This window comes from Mycteria americana, chromosome 2 (genome assembly GCF_035582795.1).
Source record: "Mycteria americana isolate JAX WOST 10 ecotype Jacksonville Zoo and Gardens chromosome 2, USCA_MyAme_1.0, whole genome shotgun sequence".
NCBI classification, from domain to species: Eukaryota; Metazoa; Chordata; class Aves; order Ciconiiformes; family Ciconiidae; genus Mycteria; species Mycteria americana.
Genome location: NC_134366.1, coordinates 153,600,769 through 153,621,979, shown reverse-complemented (window position 1 = coordinate 153,621,979; position 21,211 = coordinate 153,600,769). Strand labels below are relative to the sequence as shown.

The following is a 21,211-nucleotide window of genomic DNA, read 5'->3' as shown; positions in this document are numbered from 1 at the left end:
ATACTGTGTACTTTGATGTAATTTTTGAAGTGTCTGAATGTATTTTAATTTATTTAGACATGTAATCAGAATTTGTATTTTGCCAGTTTATGGGGTTCCATTGTTCTGGGTCTACTTTTCTCCCTGTATCTGGAAATCTGCTATTAAACCGGAAGGACGTGTACTTAAATGAGCAATATACTTCATTATATAAAAGCAGATAAATAGAAATTCGAACATGTAGGCATTATGTCTGACATTGATCTTGTACTTGTCACCATGCTATGTCACATTTTTTGCTATTTTAAAATTCAGTGCCTCCCTTTAAAAAGGGTGTAGGAGCAAGTGCTGAATTTTGTTAGCAGGTTGGCTTTTAATAGAGTGGAATGTCTCCTTGTATATGTAATTTTTTACCCTTTATTTTACAGCTGAATTAGTCCATTGAACCCTAATTTACCCATTTTCCTTTTTCAGCTACGTTCCTTAAAAATGAAACCCATAGTTCTTTGAGCCTTAGAACGTTTCTGAGGCAGTATAAAGTGAAGCATCCTCTGTTGTAGCATGGTCATGATTATTTAAAAAAAAAAATGTTACCAAGTACTGTATTCTTCAGTTAAACTTCTCAAGAGATAGGATTTGCGTATTTGTGTAGGGCAGGCTAGGAACTTCTGTCAATCCACAACTTTGTTTCCTAAGCCAAGACTAACTTGCTCTGTGCTTAAGGTTGTCTCCTGTTAGGTTTGTTGACCATTGCCTTAGCCCTTCCTTAGTGAAGTTAGTCATTGACTTCATTCATAATTCTGTGTCAGCGGAAGTTGACAAAATCAAGGTTCTCCAATCAATGTGTGTATAATTGTGTGTAAGTACTACTAAGTCCTGTGGTTGCTTTGAATATGTATATACATATTTGGAAGAGGGAGGGTGTGGAATTTTAATCCACGCTCAGCCTTGACTTTGCTGTGCTTTGTTGTGATCAGTTTAAATTTTACTGCTGGCATCAGTAAGATCACAGTCAAATCAAAATGAACTGCTTTTAAAAATGTAGTAAAATCGTTACCTGCACTTTGATAATTATAAGCAATGAAATTAACTTTAGACCTTAGGAATTTTCAGTGGCATGTTTATTAATTCAAGATTATCTTTATAAAAAGCTACATTTGAAACTTTTACCCACCGAGGATTATTGTAGGCCATTTATCTGTGTTGTAGGTGGTCCACACTAGAAACCTATACCGTTTGTTTTGCTTTGAGAGGACAAAGGCCAAGAGGAATGCCATCTGTGCCATCACTTTTAGCCACAGCAAGCTTAACAGTTACCTTCTGGGGACTGAACTGGCTAACATACTTCAAGAGTGAACACACAGATCTCTTAAGAAATCACATTGTCTTGGTGCCCCAACACTGGTAATGACTGAATCCATATAAAAGTTATCTTGTCATGTCAATGCCGAGCCCCTGAGTACTTCTGCAGATGATCCAGAAAGGAAAATCAAGTAAATGGTCAAGTGGATAACAATCAGTGGTGAAGTATAAACAGTGTAAGTGCAAGTATTGCAAGTATTCTGTCTTCATAGCATCTACTTTATCACAAATAAGCCTTGCTCTTCAGTTTTGCAGTCTACATCAACTCGAAAGACTTCCTTTATACTTCTTTCCCAGAACTGTACCTCATGTAGTGATACCCTCTTCCTTTTTTGAATAGCAAACAAACAGTGAAACCAATGCCCTTAAACTGTGGCTTATTATTATTCATTAGGCAGAGTTGCCAGTAAGGAATTATAAGGGATGTAATCTGCTTTCATCAGTGCACAAGTGTAACAATGCTTTTCATGCAAATTGAAAAGAAGCTACATCCAGAAGAATACAACTGCCTGTCAAGTTTGGTAAATGGTATTAACATAAAATACTAGTATGTTTTTCACATAGCTATTTTTCCAATGCGTTCTTAATCCCTCTTTTTCTTCAAAAAATAATTTTGTTTCATTCATACACGGGTTGAATCTGAGTGGCCCAATAGCTGCTGTTTGAGTTTCTTTCCCTAGTTGGCTGTTACTTCATATGTGGCATCTCTTTGTAAAAGAACACTTGTGTATCAAGTGGTGACTTGCTGGTACTGAGCTTTCATCTTAAAAATAGACTTATACCAAAAGAATACTATAAACCTAACTCGCATCTAAATTTACTGTGCTTTACTGATGTGACATGCTTGGAAACAAACCTTCAATGCATATTTTTCCTTTAAAATATTACTTGTATAGTTTCCTAAAAGCTCTTTATTATCTGAGATTTGATTGTTAAGATAGACTAATAACCCCTCACACTGACAGTATTCCTGTAAAATACTGTAGTTTGCAGGGTAGAAGCTGAAGCACAGAAAATGCATAGCTGTTCCATGGTTGTGCATGAATAGAGTTTGTTACTCCACAGTTCTGGTCCTATGCTAATTTTTGTGTGTGAGTGTGAATTACGGAGTATTGGTTTGTCTTAATTTAAGGCAGAGTCAGTGTGGGAAAAGGCAGACTTATTAAAGGGATGAGAGGCAACAGGAATGTGACTTACTGATCTGAACTGCTCTTCAGAGAAGTCTCGATTCTCTGTGTAGGCAGACTAGTCTGTCCCTCAGAGGGAAGATAAAGGATGAAGAGTGGTCCTAAAGCATTTAAATGCAAACAGCACCCTTTTGAGAAAGATGCAGTTGCTGAATTTTTGTTGTGGAACTGGAAATAGGCTACTTTGAGAGCAGTGTGTCTGTTCTACTTTATTTAAAACTCCAACCCCTATCCTTGTCTGTTTTTACACATGTGACTACCAACTAATTTATCTCATCCCCAAAATGCCAATCCTCTTCTGCTCTAAGAAACACAGTCCATTGTGTATTTCGGCTATTGTTTAAGTGAATGGATGCAGTCTGCTTTAAAAGGTTTAGTGATAATCTGCTTCTGCCACTTAGAGAGCTCCTTCAGACCAGCTGTCTTTTATTGGAAGCAGACAGGTAGAACATTTTTTTCTCATGGATTGTTGTATTCTATGTGGAATCTCTTACATTTAGTAATAAGAAATTTTACAATGAAGCCTTTATGTTGGAACACAAGTAGAAATGTATAATATTTTCATGAAATTCCTATTAACTGGGTTTTTGGGACTGTTACTCTTCTGCTGCCAAATGTGGTAGGAATAGTTCAAAGTATTTGGAAGTTGTGGGGAACGTACAGATGTGCACAACTGTGTGATCCATGGGAAACTAGGCTCGAGTTGATATTAAGATCACCAGATAACTGTGAATATGCACAAACTAAACAGCTGAAGTGGCTTTTGGAGTATCTGATTGTGAACTTGGTGGACAAAGGTAGTAATTATGTAACTTGACCTTCAGTCATCTGGTGTTTATCTGAATGATTCTTGGCAGGGATTTCCTCAGAGGAAGAGTGGAAACACGTTTTGGTATAGTATCCCGTATATTTAATAAGATTTTTTAGGAAACTGGAGTGCAGGGAAAAAAACCCCTAAGTTGTTAAAACTGTTCTCAGGAAGGAAGTTAATGACTCATGTAAACATGTAGTGGGAATATTTTTTGGTCAAGAAAGGAATAGATGAGAAGAAGAGCTGGAAGAGCTTGTGTCAAGGCAAAAGTGGAGATAAGGTGTACTAGGTGTCCGGACAGCATACTGGAAGGTAATTATAAATGTGAATGTCAGGGTAAATGGTGATAAGGATTTTGGAAATACCTGTTAGGTCACATTCTCTTCTCCAAGGCATTCATTCCTCTCATTATGTTTCAGCCTCTCTTCCTATTCTGCCTTTGTCCTGAGAACTGTGTCCTAGGGAGAGTGTCTGTGTGTGTCTCTACACACACTCACTCGTGGCTACCTACTTTTCCCTCCACGGGGGAGAGCTGGTGGTTTGGTAAGGTTTTTCAGTGTACTGCAGTGTGAGGCTCTCTGTGTTTTCTTGGTGAACACGCCAGGACCTGGAGGGGCTGGGGAGTGCGTCTGTGTGTGAACCCCCTTTCCTAGTTCTACCAGTGGGACTGGCACGTTGGTAAGCCTCAGGACAGGAGTATTGGAAATCGGCAGCCTCACACTGGCCATATTGAAGCTGAGAGGGGTGGTGCAGTCTCAAGTATGGCCATGTTTCCCTGAAAGGAGGCAGCTTATTTCTTTGTCATTCATCTCCATAGGGCTTTTTCATTAACATGGTAACATTAGGTGGAAGCAAATGCACAAATTTACACCTCTGTAAATGTGCCGATTTCAACTATCTAACTTCTTGGATATCTCTTTGCTCTTTTGAATTGCTGTGAACTTACATCTAAAATGTGAAGGTTCAGAGTGCAATGAGACACCAAATTTGGGGTTATTTGACCCTGAGATAAACAAATCATGTATCATGAATTCTATAGACATTTCCAATTTCTTGCAAAGTGCTCCAATTGAAATGATGAATCCTGTACGTACCCCAGTGCAGCATGTGGTGGACAGAGGGTCAGGACAGGAGTATCTGTGCATGTTTGAGAAGGAAAGCAGGATGTAGTTCAAATTCCGTGTTACAAAAAAGAGTGAGATAAAGCTGAAGGATGCAGGAATTCTCTTGCATGCTTAAAGCTACTGTAATGTAATAAACTTGGCATTTTGTGACCCGTACAATGTGAGACTTTTTCTTATTGTACACTTTGGCATATACAATTCATTGTGATCTTTTAATTTCTGTAACAAATACTCCCCTTGCAAAAAGCCAAAACCAGAATCCAGCAAAAAGCCAAAACCAGAATCCATATAGTAAACTAGTTGTGTGTCTACTTTAACATTTAAAGTTTTCCAGTGGTACTTTGTGTGTCTCAGGGATGTAGTTTGACAGCAAGGAAATGGTATACTTAAGTGTTTTGAAACAAACTTTGTTCTGCCCTCTTTGACTAATGTTACGTATGCTATGGCTGTCTTGAAAGCGTGCTGTACTCCACTGAATTGCGGCTGCCTAAACAAATGCTTATTTAGCTCTACGGAAAGGATTTCTTTGCTTCATTTTGCAATTGTGGAGTCACAGTACTATCCAACACTCTTGTTTCTAGTTCCCGCTAGTAGAAGATTGTGTTTATCTTTTCTAACTACTGGGAATCCCCATGGCAAGAGGCTCCAGTACCCTGGAGTACAAAGCAATGTGAAAAGAAGTATTTTGGCTGTCAGATGTGCGCTTTTCGTCTCATATAAAGGTGGCAGCATTAACTGTCCTTATATTGCAATTACTGCTTTACAGCTGTTTTCACATAAGCTCCTGTCTCTATAGCTACCTCCAGCACAATTAATGTAATTCAGACTTTCCCAAACGCTTCCCGAAGTTTTCACTTTGGGAAAGGGACAACCCTTTACCGTTTGGTGTTCAGAATTTTTAACTTTGTTCTGAGTGATTTGGGGGAGAGAGGGAAGATGAGGCACAATGAGAAGTGTTAGCACAGGATAGCTGTAAGTTAAAGTTCTGTTCCACTTGGTTTTACTGTTGATCTGCAGTGGTTCTTTAGTACTGATAGGTTTATCACTTATTAACACCACTCAAGTTTATCCGTTGTTTCCTTTGTGCTTCTCGCCACCTGGGTAGATCTGTCCATGGGAAACACAAAGCCATCATATTTGCTTTCTTCAAACCCTCTTGGCTCTGCTGTCGTTCCTATAAAGCACTGCTATCTGATTACATTTTGGCACCTGGTGGGCTGGGATTTCCAATTGTTTTATGTATTGTGCTTTTTTATTGTCCTTTACCTGAAAAAATGTAACATATACAGTTTTCACAAAGCAGTGAGCTCTGTGGAGCAAAAGTTCTTTTTCTTGTTTGTGCAGTTCCTCACACAATAAAGCTATCATCATGATAAATGCTTATTTGTGCTGTTGTGAAAAAATGCGGTAGTATGTTACTGTGTTTTACAGATATCATAAGCCAAGTAAAGAAGACTAAACTTTTTGCAAATTTGTATTTAAGACACTGCATAGTGTCTGAAATATAAGGTGTTAAACTCGTTTACAGGTGTACTCATGCTAATGTGTGAGGTGCACTACCAGCATCATTCTTGCAGGACAAGAGTCACAGGATTAATAGCAGATAACACAGAAGGGGGAAAAAAAAGAAAAGATCTGCTTTCCGAAGAGAGGGAAAGAAATATTAGTTTGGATCTTAGAGATTTACACCTATTTCTCTATTGTTTTTTAATTATATAAATACATATAGACTACTTCTAGACTTTTTAAAATATCCATGGGGCTTCCTGAAGTTTCCTATTTTAGAATCATCAACTCGAATCAATGCAGTAGCTGTAGCAGAGTTTTCTTGAAGTATAGGCAGGTCTTGCATAAAACACTGGAGAGAAAGTAAGTTTTACTGCATTATAAATTTTACTGGATATTTCTCTTATCATTTGTTTGCTTTGAAACTAATTTGTTTGAACAAAAGAATGTAAAAGTTGCAAGGCTGCCACGCACATAGTTCTTACATGGGTGCTGAGCACACTCATGCAAGTATGCGTGCGCACGTGTTCGTACTAGGAGTATGCCTTGGCTATTTTAAGATCTGATTCTTAATTGAAGAAGTTATTAATCTGAGTAAAATCAATTTCATATCTTGCAGGCAATCTGTCTTCTATTAATGTCTGTCTTTTTTAATAGAAGCAATTCACTGTACATTTTGAGGAATGCAGTATGTTATGACTGGCAAGTTATAGCAAGTTCATCTCATTCCTCCTAAGTCCTGAGGATATTTAATAAACAGCATAGTTTAGGCAAGTATAGAAAATTAGCATACCTAATTAATAGCCTTTGCTATTGTAGTGATTGAGATTTTGAAGCTAACAAATAACAGTAGAGAGAGAGCTATGTGGATTGAATGTCTTTTTAATAGTGAGAATGGAAGCATCTACATGTTGTGGTTCCCTTGAAACTCAGTGACATCTCCACTTCTGTCTGCTGTAAGTAGAGCAGATCAAATTATTCATAGTAAATAATTAAATTAATTTTGCATGTGGGTGTTTGCTTGAGATTAACAAAAAGCTTTGTTTTACAGATGTTGAAGGCACAGGCAAGAAGTGCATTGCCTTAGGAGTTCTTCCCTCCTTTGGCTGTGCTTTTTACTGAGTTGTTGCAGTCCATATGAATGGTGGTGTGCTGAGTTATGCTGTGCAAGGTTACTTCTACACTTTAATTAGTTCAGTGAAGCATTAATAAGGGACAGAGACTCTGTCCTGTATTAGTGGAAGATAGCTGGGCAGACTGCATGACATTTTGTGTAAGTTCAGTTTCAGTCTGAATAGGTGCCTGGGGCGGGGGGGGGGGGGGTGTCTAAAAACTCCGGTTGCCAGACTTTGCATAAACAAGTCTGCACAAGTATTTGCAAGGTCTGTGGTTTCTGTGAACTTTTTTTGTAAATTAAAGAAAACAAGCTTTCTTGGGAACTCTGCAGTGCTTTTTAATTCTATCAGAAAGAAACCAAGACACATTAAAGAGTATAAAAGGTTGTCAAAATCAAATTTTTATTTCTAGTAATAAGTAGTGAGACAGGAAGAAAACACAGTTTTATCTTTCAAATGAGGATATTTTTCCTAGATGCAATAAACATGCTATGCTTTTATGATTTTTATATTTGATGTATGTGCAAAATGTGTATGTAAATATACTGCTGCTTCACCACCCTTTCCAGTAAACGGCTTGCATTCAATTCAGTTATGTCATTACAGTGAACGCAGCTGGGATGCTTTGCAGTTAATTCTAATTTATTGTTGTTACCTTCATGAAGGCAGAGTTGAAACTCAGTGGGTATATACTCTTGACCCCAGTATTCCCTGGATTGCTCAGGCCAATGTTGCAGAAAGAATCTAGCAAATCTGGAAATTAGGGTTAGATTTCTCAATCCCCTGCTTTTGCTCCAGTCAGAAGTATGAAATGTCCTCCTTGATTTCTGCCTGAATTGTAACATCTTAGCATTTCTGTTGAATAAAGACTTAAAATAAATAGATTTTGTACTTTTATTTTATGAATCCAATGAGCTTTCTGGATTTTGAAACCATTATTCTCTGGATGTATCTTAGGTGATGAATTTTTCTTTTTTTTTTTTTTTTTTTTTTCCTTCTAACATGACTAGCGTTTTTCTTTTTCTCTTCTGTTTTGATTTGTTGGTCACATGAGATGTAGAATCCATAATAAAGATGCAGCAGTGGAGCAGTGTTTTCCTTCTTTTCAGAAATCCTCGTGATTCTCCCCCACCCCCCAATATCAAGTACTCCTACACTACTTAAGTCTTTTTTGGAAAAAAATCAGTTGTAAGTCTGAGTCATGCTGTCATCTGGAACTAGAAGCTTGGATGTTTTGAGGGTTCCTGGTAGGGATTCATGGGGTAATAGCAGATAGTATTTTCATTTCTGCAAGCTTATAATAGATTCATGATGGCTGCAGTTATTAGTTTATGAATAATGATTTTGTTTCTTCTGTTAGCACTTTTTCAAGATGGAATGGAATCAAATCATTTGAAGAAAACAGGATAACCAGCAGTATTATATCTTAAGAATATATAACCTGAAGCCTTGTTTTTACCAAGTAACTTCTGATAGAGGCCTGAAATCCTCTTGTTGACTGTAGATGTTTGGGTTTTGGTTTTTTGGGTGTGTGTTTTTGTTGTTTAGTTGGTTTTTTTTTAATATAATACTCCAGCTGTATGTAGACTGTTGCCTACTGCCATTTGTTCCTGTAGTTATAAGGAATTAAGATGGGAAATCAATGTAAACCTGCATGGAGCAAAAACAAAACCAGGTTTTTTTACTGCAACAGCTATTTAAAGAAACTGTAGTAGATAAAAGTACGAAGCATGTGAAGAGTATGAATCAAATCTGAAATACTCTTCCCCCTACTGTATAAGCACTGTGCAGCCCACACATCGAATTTTTCCCCTAGTCTGGCACTTCTCAAATGTGAAATACTTTTAGTATCTGAAATGGAATTTCAGAAGAAAAGAATAGTTACTGCAGTTGGACATGTACAAAGGCTCTGAACAGTCCTTTGTTAAAATAATTGAGTTTTATTATTTTAAACATAGCTGTTTCTGGTCTACTCCCTTTTCCTCGGATTTCCTTATCTTTTTTTTAAAGTTACTTGAGATTTAGCTGTAATTTAGAAGACTGTATTCACTGTTTGAACTGTTTAATTGGTTTTAGTAATCTGGTTTTTTTCTACTGTCTAATCTGAAATGCTGCACTAGATTACCACCTGAGAACACATACAACTTGCAGGCAATGGTCAGTCAAGTAACTTCCTTTACAGCTGGCTGGGCAGAAGTATAGGGTTTGACATGAATAGGACTAGTTATGTGCTTAAAATCAGGAATCTTGTTGAAGCTGAGCCAGTGTCTCTGCTAGATTTCCAATTTCCACTGCTTGCTGCCAAGTATATTAGAGCTGTCTATAAATAGTTTGTGGAATTTTTGAGTGAGAATAAAAAAAAAAGTCAGGTTCTTTTCTGTCCCCACCTTTTCAAACTAAAACTGAGAAGCTTTAACTGTTTTTTTTTTTTTCTGAAACTTTCACACAAAAATTCTTCTCTTAAGTCAAGCTAGTTTAGTTATTAATTTAAAATTTTGTATTTTAATGACAATAGACTCAATTAAAAATTTTCTTGTGGGTTTTACAGGTCTGACCAGATGGGGTTTTTTCCACCTGCAGCATTAAATCAGAGTTGCTATAGTTACTACTCTAGCTTCCCTTTTGCAACCTAGGATGAAGGAACCTCGGGTTATCTTGCTAATTTGGTGTGCAAAGATCTCTTTCCAAAGCGTTTCCTGTTCTCTCTTGTGAGAGTCTCTCTGGCCCGTACACCCAGAGAAGAGGTTTGTGCTGCATTAAACACAGCCAAGTACAGAACTGCTGGTTGCTTTGTATGTTTGGCAATAAGGAAGAGCTGTCCCTTCCTATAGAAGGAAGAAGAAAGAGTGGAAAGTGACTGAGAAGCCACACCTATAGAGTAGGAATGCGAGAGCTCACACTGTAGACTGCAGCATCTTCCAGCTGTTTACTTGATGTATCCCAGTGGTGCGGAGGGCTATGTTTGGATACTCCAGCATCACCTGGCTGGCAGCATCTTTGTCAAATTTGCATTATGCTAGCATCTTATTATGGTTTATATGGAATTTTGTAAATTTTCTGTTGTGTGTTGCAACAGCATTCACAATTGGTGTAATATTAGTGAATAATGTATGCAGTGCTTAATGAATCCAGAAAGATAACTGGTGTTGCTCACACTAAATGACTGCAGAGACTCTGAAGCTTACACCTGAAGTTGAGGTGGAGCCTCCCTGGCAGCACTGGAGCTGCAGCGAGCAGAGCACGCTTCTGGTGCTGGGTAGCTAGGGGTGTCTCTGCATTGGCACATCCCACAGCCTGGCAGGAGCGGATTTGTGGAGTAAAACAAGTTAGGCTGAAGATGTAATGTTTGCGCCGTATACACTTCTGAAGCTTTTTTCTTTGGAAAAGAAAAACCTAGCGTTGTCCATAGGACTGAGTACCCATTACGGGTAGGAGCGTGTCTTCCAGATTAGTGCCATCTAAAAGGAGTCCAGTTTGGTGGTTCCAAGGCCACAGCATAATATGAACCAAAGCACATGAAGTGGAGCAGATGAGGAGATTCAGAAGCATGCTCCTTATCTGAAATAAAATACTAATGTAGACAAATCCCAAGTTAGCACCATAAAATTATAAGGAATAAAGGATATTTTATGTTTTGGCAGAGAACTTAATAGATCTGTTATGACCTGATCATTATATAGTCTTCAAATTCAAAGCATGCATTTATGTAGTAAACTTTGATTTTTAGAGTATCTGTTTTAATAGTCAATTTTTGAAGAAAGAACACAGACTTTTTTTCAGTGGGAGGAATAATGTTACAATGCTAAAGAATGTAAAAGAAGTAGAATATTTTTCTTTGGAGATTTTTAAGTCAGCATTACCAAGATTATAGGAATAAAGGTATGCGCTGTTGTTCACTCAAGTACTGATTAACTTTGGGTTTAGCCTCTGTACGGTGAATGTAGATTTGGAAGCTTTGTGGCGGTGTTTTATTCACCAAGAGATGAATAAAGACCTGTTTTTCAAAAGTATCATGTGGCTACATGTCATTTAAAGCCCCTCTGTGAGGAGGAAAGGGCAGTGTAAGAATGAGGGGGTGATGCAAAAATGCAATGTTGGACAACAGGTTTTAAGTGTACAGTGCAGACTTTCGGCAGCACCATACCTATTGTTTTATAGCCAAGAAATAATTTTCTAAGCACAAAATGGTAGATATTGGTTGTTGTAAAAAGTAAAAATAAAAATCTAAAACCTACATAAAACAATTCCATTGCAGAATTGATTCTCTAGTTCTTGTCTTAGTTTTCTAAATAAAACTACATCACAGTTGGTCTAAAATAAAAATGGTACTACATAAAAGAACAGCATTGAGTATTGTAAACAATTTCTGTGCTTTATCTGTTTTTACAGTTAAATTTTATGTGCTTATTTCCTGCTTTTGTATCATAAACTCATTTAAATAAGCCACTATTTCAGTATAGTTTCATGTTAGTCATTTTTATTCTTTCCTTAATTAAAGAAATTAATTATGCCATTGTAGTATTTGAGTATACAACACTTTCTCATTTCGCGTGAACATTCGCTTTCACTGTTTGAAATTTAGATATATTTACTGTATCTTCTTTGTAGCAGATATTCTTCTGTTGTAGGGATTTGGAATAAATCTTGCACTGTTGCTCAGCTTGCCTTTAGTAGAGAGTTCTGACTGATGTCTGTGCAGCAGTAAGGCTTTCTCTCGATGTTTCTGTCTATTACATGTGTCATTTTATATTAAAAGAAATGGTTATCTAATCCTTCCCTTACCTGAAGGGTAATTTATGTCTTGCTGCACAGCTTAATGCTGTTTTACAAATGACCACCTGAAACTCCTATGACTCCAGTACTTAACCCTAAGGAAATATGGAAAAGAACTGTATATAAGTAGTTAACATCAAACTGTTGATTTAAAAATAAATAATACAAAATTTGTCAATAACTCTTGCAAAGATTCGTCAGCTAAACTGGAAATTATTGATCAGTTAATGCCTAAAAGTCAATACTGTCACTTGTCATGATGCTTTTTTAATTGCCTTTTGTCATGAAATGTATGAATTTATGCAAAAGCATGTGTTGCCCTTTGAAAAGGAAGTAAGCGGCAGTTGGGTGTAGGACAAAAACTTCTGGTCAAAGATGCAATGCACAATTTTAAAAAGAACAACAAAGACATGAAAATATGATATGGCTGTGGATCATGAATCTTATATTGAGTAGTTAAGCCAAATACATATTAGTGCACAAACGTGTTAATTTGATTTCATGCATATCTCTAATCAAAAGGATGCAGTGATTGCAAACTAAGCCATCAGAAGGCAGGAAATAATAAAATGGTGTCACCTGTAAAGGCTGTAAGTGGTTTCTGTAGGAATCTGGGAATGACACTGCTGCTTCGCTTTTTTACTGAATATAGAGACGTAACAAATGGTGCCTGGCTTCAGTAGACTGTGTACTCTGAGCTCTGCCGCACCTTAATTTGAAGCATTCCCTGTAGCAATAATGCTGTTTATTTCATGAAGTGTTCTGGGAGGGTAAGTTTCAAATGCTTTGACTGCTCTTTTTTTTTTTTTCTTTCTATTTGCTCCACTTTCAGTTCCTTGTCTCTTGTAATGTTGAAGTTGCACATGTAGCTCTGTTCCTGTCTTCTGAGGAAGGCAGAGTCTGAATTTCTGTAATATAGTTTAGAATTGGTAGGAGAACACATTTTGCACAGATAGAAGAGAAAGTGCAGGAGAAACCATATTCTCAGAGACTTTTCTAGGTTATAAAGGATGAAAAAACACGTCTAGTCCCTTTCGTACCCTCATGTTCATTTGAGATTATAGAAGGTGTTTTTTTTCTCAGTTGCATAGTCTCAATTTACTGTGTACTACTCCTGCAGTACAGGAGAGTTTGGCAGCAGTATGGCCATATACCTATGGATATGTAGCTCTTTGATGTTGTTTCAGCATTAAGTCCCTGCAGCTAATGCATTTAATTCTAAATGCACAGTAGTTTAACAAATATAGGTGCAAAGTGTTCAGGAGATGAGGAGGTTGTAAATGATGAGCCAAAAGACTGAGGAGGATCCTACCTAATTTTTTGGGCTCGTTAACTGCATGTGACCTACATGTAAATAATTCAGTATAGTACTTTGGGTTACATACTGAACAAATGTTTTTATCATAGAATGGTTTGAGTCGGAAGGGAGCTTTAAAGATCATCTAGTTTATCTGGAGGAGGGTGGTAGTACTTGTTTTTCTGTTGGTCTCCCGCATGCTCTGCTCTGAGCTGTAACGTCTTAACCTTAGATTAACCGTAGGTATGGCGGGTAGGCAGTTAGCCTTTGTACTTTTCTCCCACAGACTGAGCAGACGAGCATGACTGCAGTTCAGCCTGACATGGCGTCTTTAGGCAGAGCTTGTTTCTGCACAGCTGTGCTTCGATATTTGCAGGAAGTGGGGGGGTGGGATGGCCACTGGCTGGGACCGTCACAACATGTGCTAGCAAAAGGGGTCATTTCCAAGAAGCATGCTGGAATACTACAGAGGTGTCATGGATGTTTCCGGCTCCCGTATCTCTAGGTCAAGAAGGATATCGCTATTTTTGGACTAGAGCATCATAGGACCATTGCTAAGTGACATTTTACTGGGGTGATATGCAAGGCAGCACCAACTTGTTCATGGAAGTGTATGGTAAGATTCTTATTTTGGTGGCATCACCCACACTTGTTCAGTTAGAAGCAAAATTTGGTGAAGACTAATGCAAGGTAACTTCAACTGACAAGAGGCAGTGTGAACAAGTTAAGCTTACTCTTTGTAAAGTACAGAGTGGACAGGAATTTTGGGAGTAGGATGAAGAAAGGAAGTTTGGTCATGAAGTACATTGTCTAAAGTAAAGCAAGTTGAACACATACCATGATAAAGGGTGTTTGGAAATGCATGATATACAGGAAGTGTTGTTGATCTCTTGTCCATGATAATTGTGGCTCAAGAGAAATAGCCTGTCCAATCTGGTTATGTAGCATTCATTATGCACCACAGTACCTTTTAACTCAAGGTAGTTTAGAAAAAGCTCTCTCTTTGTAGCCATTCAGTTACAGCAGTTCCTCAATTTATACAGTTCTATTTATAGGGGGGTTGTAATTTGGCTGTTAAAGCTAATGGCAGAGGCTTAATCTTGATATAGAAGAATTTAGCTTCAGTGGAGATATGTGTGCATGATTTTTTTTGTGAACAGTAACTGCTTGGTCTAACAGCAAAAATAAAGGTAACTTAAATGTGGTGTTCACCACTATGGATTTTTTTTTTTCTTTTCATTTTTCATTTCAACAGTCAAGTTAATTTCTCTGGAAAACACAGTCTGGATTTAAGTGAGTCCCAAGATACATGATGTTCTTCCAAACCAAAGTTACAAAATCCGATTTTACAATCACAGTGGACAAAGTTGCATGTACCAAATCTTTTGCGTGCACTTTTACAATATTCATCACTTCACTGTGCGTTCATATTACTAGTTTTAGTCAAACTGAAATTAAAACGGGGTTTTCATTTAACAGTCATTATTTGCTATCTGAAATGTATCAGTATTTAGATAAACTTGTTCTTTGTCTGAAACCTCCAAGTTCATATATCTGGAATGCAGAAGCTTGTCTTGTTTAATCTGAATGTTTTGACTAAATGACACTTTATTGGGGAGGGAGGGATCTGTTTGGCTATCCTTTTTGAAAACTGCATGAATATGAGTAAAACTTAAAGGAGAAGCTCATTTCAGGACTGTAGGCTTAGTTCTATGCTCTGAAGTTATATGCAGATAATCCTTTGAGTCTGATACTCTTCCCATTTTGAGAGCGAGCTGTGCTGTGTAGGCTATGGGGAAGGAGGGATGTAGGCAGGTAACATCCTAAAATGAAGGCTGCTGCATTGTGGTTAGCATCCATGTTAGTTTGAGCATCGCTGCTACTGTCTGGGTTTCAAATGTATAGAACTTGGCAGCTATTTTTTCCAAACATGTCATGTCTTTCAAGTGTGAAAGCATTGTTTTTTCCACACTTTCCCCTTACAGTTTTCCTCTGCAGTTTGGTTGGAGTGTTTGCTGCTGCGGTGTTTTCCTTGTTACCAGCCCCACTCCCCTGGCCTGTGTTTATTTTCCTATCTGTGATGAAACTCAGAAGATGTCAGTGAGTCAAATACCTTCCAAGGCTATGGTTTTTATCTTCCGAGTAGTTTTGTTCTCCTCTACAGACTCCTGGAGGAGTATAAGGCTCTTTGACCAGGATGTTTGGAAGTGACGTTGTGAGGGTGTTGGGTTTTTCAGGGTGGGGCGGAGGGTGTTTAATGTAGTTTCCTATAGACTGATAGAGAAGAAATGCCCCAACTGCTGGACAACCTGAAGGCAAACCTAGTGTTGTCTTGCCTGCTTCTGTGGTCAGTCAGCTGTGAGACACAAATCAAAAGGAATTAACTCAAGTGTTCATGGAACTACTTGTTGTCTGTTTCTGCCTGCTCCTGAGACAGCATCTCAGCTAGGAAGATTTGAGTGGGGTAGAAAAAAACTGACGAAGGTCAAAGGGACTGGCTTTGTGGTGTGAAAATAAAATTTTATGGATGAGTCCATCAGAATCAGTGACCAACTTTGACCATAACCATACTTTGAACAGTTAAGAGACTTTTAAAGTCATTTAAGACAGAAAGGCACCTCAGAAATTGGAGATTGTTCCATACTGTAAACATGCTCTATAAAGAGTCTAATTCATTTAATAACCAATTGGCTGATTTTTGTTTTTACTGCAGTCAAATAATCTTTAGAGATATTACTAGAATTGGTGGCAACAAACTCACGTGCACTTAAATAGAAAGCTGTTAAAAGTACTTTCCATACTTTTGTTTAACCTATAGGTTACCAGTAGTTTAACGTGTCTTGTATCCTATTTACCAAAGATTCTTTTTTTTTTTTTGAAAAAACATAGTAAATGCTTGTTTTTATCTTGAGCATTGTCCGTTTGAATTTTTTAACTTAAACACAGTTGCTGACCATATCTTAAGCTGCAGGACGAAAGTTGACATACATTTCTGTTTAATACCACTTATTTTAAGTGGTCCATTTGTCATAAGTATTTATAAAAGGATATGAAGGAGATGGGTATAGTCCTGGTTACACAAGTGATTTTTTTTTTTTTTCTTTTTAAAAAGTCACCACTCCCCTCCCCCAAAAAAAGTCTTGGAAGATGTCCGTTTTTTAAAAACAAACTTGGTTTCTCACAGGCAGAATGGATTTGTGCAGGAGCTTCTCAGTATGTGTCTTCCTGCGCTGTGCTATCACACATGCTTAACCAGCTCCTGTAAACTGATGTGGGCAAACTTTGTGTAAAGTTTTGTTAGGTGGCACCTGTTCCAGTTTTAAACTTCAGGTTCAAAGGGGAATGAATAGTAAATATTTCTTTAAAACATCAAGAAATATGAAAGCTTACTGGTGACCTAAGAGAATTCTTTTTATATACTCATACTCTGCTATATTAAATAGGTAGACCAACAGGAATTTCAAAGATAATTATGTTCCTATATCTTAATGGAAATTAGTGATCTGTTATCTGATATATTGATATTCTAGTGGGCTCAGTTTATATGGAACCATGTGACATAGTTGTTGAGATCACATAAGGATCATTGCCAAAAATTTCATAAAGGTGTCAGCAGTTAGTAATGCTTAAATGGCATCTGAACACACTCTATTTCAGTGACAGTTTCCAATAAAAAAGGAAGTAATAATCTGAGAGGTTTCTAAGGTTAATCCTTCATGTAATGAAGGATTATTGGGAAGGAAATAATTTTAAAAAGCCCACCTTATTTTGATATTATAGTACTTGGATCTGAGTTGAGGCTTCATCATCACATCTTCGTGCTTTTTCTGACTAATCACTGAAGTTAGTTTGACAATAAATGTGACATCACTTTATGTCAAGAGATTAATTGTTAGATCATAAAGCATATTTAAATGGAAAATATTAAAGTGTTCTGTTTTGGATATTGACTTAAGTTTTCTTCTGAATTTAAACCATTAATTCTAAGTCAATGTGTATAGGATTTGGGTTTGAGTTCCCATTTTAGTATGCTTCTCGTTATTACTGATTTATAGGTTTTTGTCAGTTTTTATATATATATATATATATATATATATATATCTTTTCTTTCCATCACTTCAGTGTTATGTCAGTATTTTCATGTTTTGTTATTGCATTTTTGTCAGAATTTATATTATTAAAATTCTGGGGTTTTTGTTTTCCTGGTCTTTATGTATAGACAGCTTGTCTGTAATTCAGATTCTGGGGCTATCAAAGGAGTGGCCGGATATTGACTGACTTCAATGTAATTACTTGGGGGTTTTTCATATTTCTAAATGTTTGTGAATTCATTCTTTTTTGTCATGCTGGTCATTTTCAGTGTTCAATAACAACTACAGATATAGTTGTATGTGCTAATAACCTCTTTTTGAAAATACAAAAATGGTGAATAATCCCTACTGTAATTTGAAAGATGAAATACCAGTAAGTGATTTTTAGCTTAAAACAAGAGGTCTTGAAATGTGTTAATGTTTTCCTTTATGTTGATGGAAATAATAGAAAATAAGATAATCAGAAATGTACTTCTGTGGAACTAGTTACAGGTAAAATCACTTTACAGCAAAGATGGTGTTTATTTTGTAAATTTAGAGCTAAGTGTTACCGAAGACATTATATCAGTGGCAAACATTCCTTAGCATGTCAGTATATATGCAAAACGGAGAAATTATTTGGAGAACAGCTTTTTAAAAATTACAAGTATTTTATTTTTGAAAATAGTTTAATTGGAAAAAGAGTTTCTCACTAATACAGTATTTGAAATAGCTTTTTGTTTTAAAATACTTCTGTCTTTTGAACGTTGAGGGAAATTGTTACAGTGTGGAATTTTTTTTTAATTGAGACAAAGCAACTTGGTATGTAAATATATGCAGTAAAATCAGTACATTAAAAATGGAGGGGGGGAGTGCATCACTTCTAAGAGCCCAAGAATTTAGGCTGGGGGTTTTTTTGTGTTGTGTGGGATTTTTTGGGTTTGTTGTTGTTGTTTTTAAAGAAAAATTAGACTTCGTATTTTTCTACAAATTCTGATCATCAGGTTTCTAACTGTATTGTATCTTTAGGAAGTAAAAAATTATGTCTTTGTGCATTTGGTGTCAACCCTAGGAGCAATTTCTGAAGCATTTTATTTGTAACCACTGCAATGGAGGAGCATTGAGATGCTTGCTGAGGTGTATATGGTCCAGGTCAACTCTTAAGCTTGGTATAAAAGGAATTTGAGTTTTCTTCATGTAGTTAAGGTTCTTGTTACCCAAACGTATCACACTTACCTTGCAGTGCTGTTAGAACAACTAATTTCACATGTATAAAAAACGGTGTGACATGGCAAATCTTCAATATTACAAAACTTTGAGGGATTAAGAGTTGTGGTTTTAAAATTTGCTTAGTGATTTATTTTAAATATTAGATTCCCTGCCTATGTTCAAAGCAGCTTATTTATGAAAGTAGCTCTGTCCTCCCAAAATGCCTGAAAGATTTTATTAAAAATTTGTTGTAAAGGTTAAAAGAAAAGATGTTGAGTAAAGGAGAGGAGAATAAGCACTGTTCAGTGGGGGAAATGTGCACAAATACAACTTGATCTGTCACATCATGTAACAGGGCTACTACCCGTCAGCAAACATACTCACTTTAGCAGACTCTCTTACTTTGGAGGAGTACAAAGTAGTATGAGATTTGGAGGAATAACTTTTTTGTCTCTAACTCTTGATGGCCACATGAGTCTCATTGTTCATCTTTGCAAATATACTTCGTTTTAATGAACATTGATGGGGAGTTATTCTTGAAGGTAGCTAGTTCCTGGCTATATCTGAAACATCTTTCTGGATAAAGAGTATATGCTGCAATTCATTATGAAACAGACGGATGTTGTACCCCGGATGTCTTTATTTGCATAGCATTTACTTGCAAATCTTAATCCAGGAGGAGATGGGGAAGATGCATTGAAATAAACCTTTCTTGAAAAGAAAATAACACTTTATGCAAAATATACCATCTAAAATGCCTGAAGTTTCTCAAAACTCTTTGCTACTATCAGTTTCTAGTTCCTTAACTTTCTAGTATACTTAATTGTTCCTAGTACACTAATGATGCTTGGTTTTTATTTTCATTGTATAGTAACTTTTTCTGTAGTTTTTCTCTAAGTTTTATCATAAAATGAATGTAGGACCTTTAATATTAATGAAAATAACTTAGTTTTGTTCTTTCTGTTCTGTAAAAGAGTATCTGAAGAATTTTTACAAATTTTATCTTGGAAATTAGCTTATTCATTATGTTTAATTTTAGGAAATGGTGCTCTTGCAGAACATTCTGAAAATGTGCATATTTCAGGAGTGTCAACGGGTAAGTCATTTTTTGTAATGTTTAAATTTCATGCATGACTTAAATAGTAAATATTGAAAGCCACCTGGTATCTTATGAAGAGATATTTGGCTATAAAAATTATTACTGCCTTTTGCAGCATGTAATAAGGAATGAAGCAACTGGAACATGGAAAAATTCTCATAAGATAAAATTGATACCTGCATGCTCATGAACAGATTATGCCTTTCTAAGTGGACTGCTTAATTATTTTTCCATACAAACATTGAACTAAGAGAAAAGTTGGTTTAAGTTGAATTGATATTTTCTTTCCACAGTAAAGTTTTTGTGAAATGAAATTTATTGAAATGTAATTTTGGACACTGCTACTATCAAATAATATTAATACAGGAGTTATGCGTTTCACCTGATTAGATTGAAGCGGTAACTGAAACTACTGTACACTTGACTGCACAGTTTCCTTAATACAAGAAAAAAAAAGAATTTTAGAACTCATGAAACTGAGAAACTGATGAGATGCTAGGGGAATATGGAGTATAAAAGCAGCACACGTTGCTCAAAGGTTGCTACATTCTCTTCCATTAAGTCAGCCTTAGGCCTCTTCTGGGCAGCAGCCACGCTTGGGACTATTCTGTGTTAGTGATGCGACTGTATGTCCATTAAGACATTAGGCGATACCAGTGTATAGTCTTTATTCTTCAGATGTTAAGCAGTGTCAGCTAAGCTGCTGGTTGTGTTTTATGATACAGATACTCAGAATATGTGCAAATGGGGAGACAAACACTCTTTTCAGTGGGTAGAAGAATACAAGCCTGATTCTTTCCATAGGGAAGCTGCCACTAGTCCCTGGAAATCAAACTGATTTTCACACCCTTCTCCTAAAATAAAAGTCAAAATGCAAACTTGTCCTTTTTGACAACAGCTTGCACATCTCGCTGTAGTTATCCTTGCAGTATCGCTTCAAACATTACATTGCTACTTGTGCACACGGCTAAGTTTTTTGGATAAACGTACGGTCAGTGGATGGTCTCTGTTACACCATACTACCTTCTTTTTCCCTTCCATTGTTTGCCACTCAAAGACTGTCCGAAGTATAAGTATAGAAGATCTTTGCTATCCATTCTCGTGCTGCATCATGAATGTTGTTGCTTTTCAACAGTAGTAATGCACCAACTATCATATATAGTACATTTATGGCACACTGTAAATAATAAATAACAGCACAGGTACTTGCCACTGTTGGAACAATTGTTGCTGGAATTGGATTGTACGAGATACACAGCCAGCCTAAAATCTAGCTATGCAGCTTTCAGGATATGTTTTAACAACCCTTCACCCCTTTGTTTACTGCAACAGTCGTGTCACAGGTCGCAATACAGGCAGAAAAGCGTCTGCTGGGCAAGAGGTGAATGGAATTTTTGACTCTACTTTCAGTACTTTGGCCATGATGGTTGAATAGGTAGTGCCAAGAAGAGGAGAACACAATGTACTTTCTATGCAAGATAACAGCAGCTGGTAGACAGACCTTTAACTACTGAGAAGAAAGATCCAGTGAGGACTTCCGTTTAGATTTTAAAAAGAAAATTTTATATATAAATATATAATATATATTTACAATAATATATAATTTATAATAATACATAAATCATACTATGTGTAACAAGACATAATTTTATATTTTATATAAAATTTTACATATATAG

The 21,211-nt window shown here is 36.6% G+C and overlaps 1 protein-coding gene across 1 annotated transcript in view; it reads left to right on the top strand.

The window, feature by feature from the left end:
* Positions 1-21,211, top strand: part of LRP12 (LDL receptor related protein 12) — a 53,641-nt gene that overhangs the window by 10,520 nt on the left and 21,910 nt on the right. Inside the window, exon 2 of the mRNA XM_075495108.1 lies at positions 19,473-19,529. Within this exon, the coding sequence (XP_075351223.1) occupies positions 19,473-19,529 (57 nt within the window). The remainder of the gene's footprint in view (positions 1-19,472; positions 19,530-21,211) is intronic.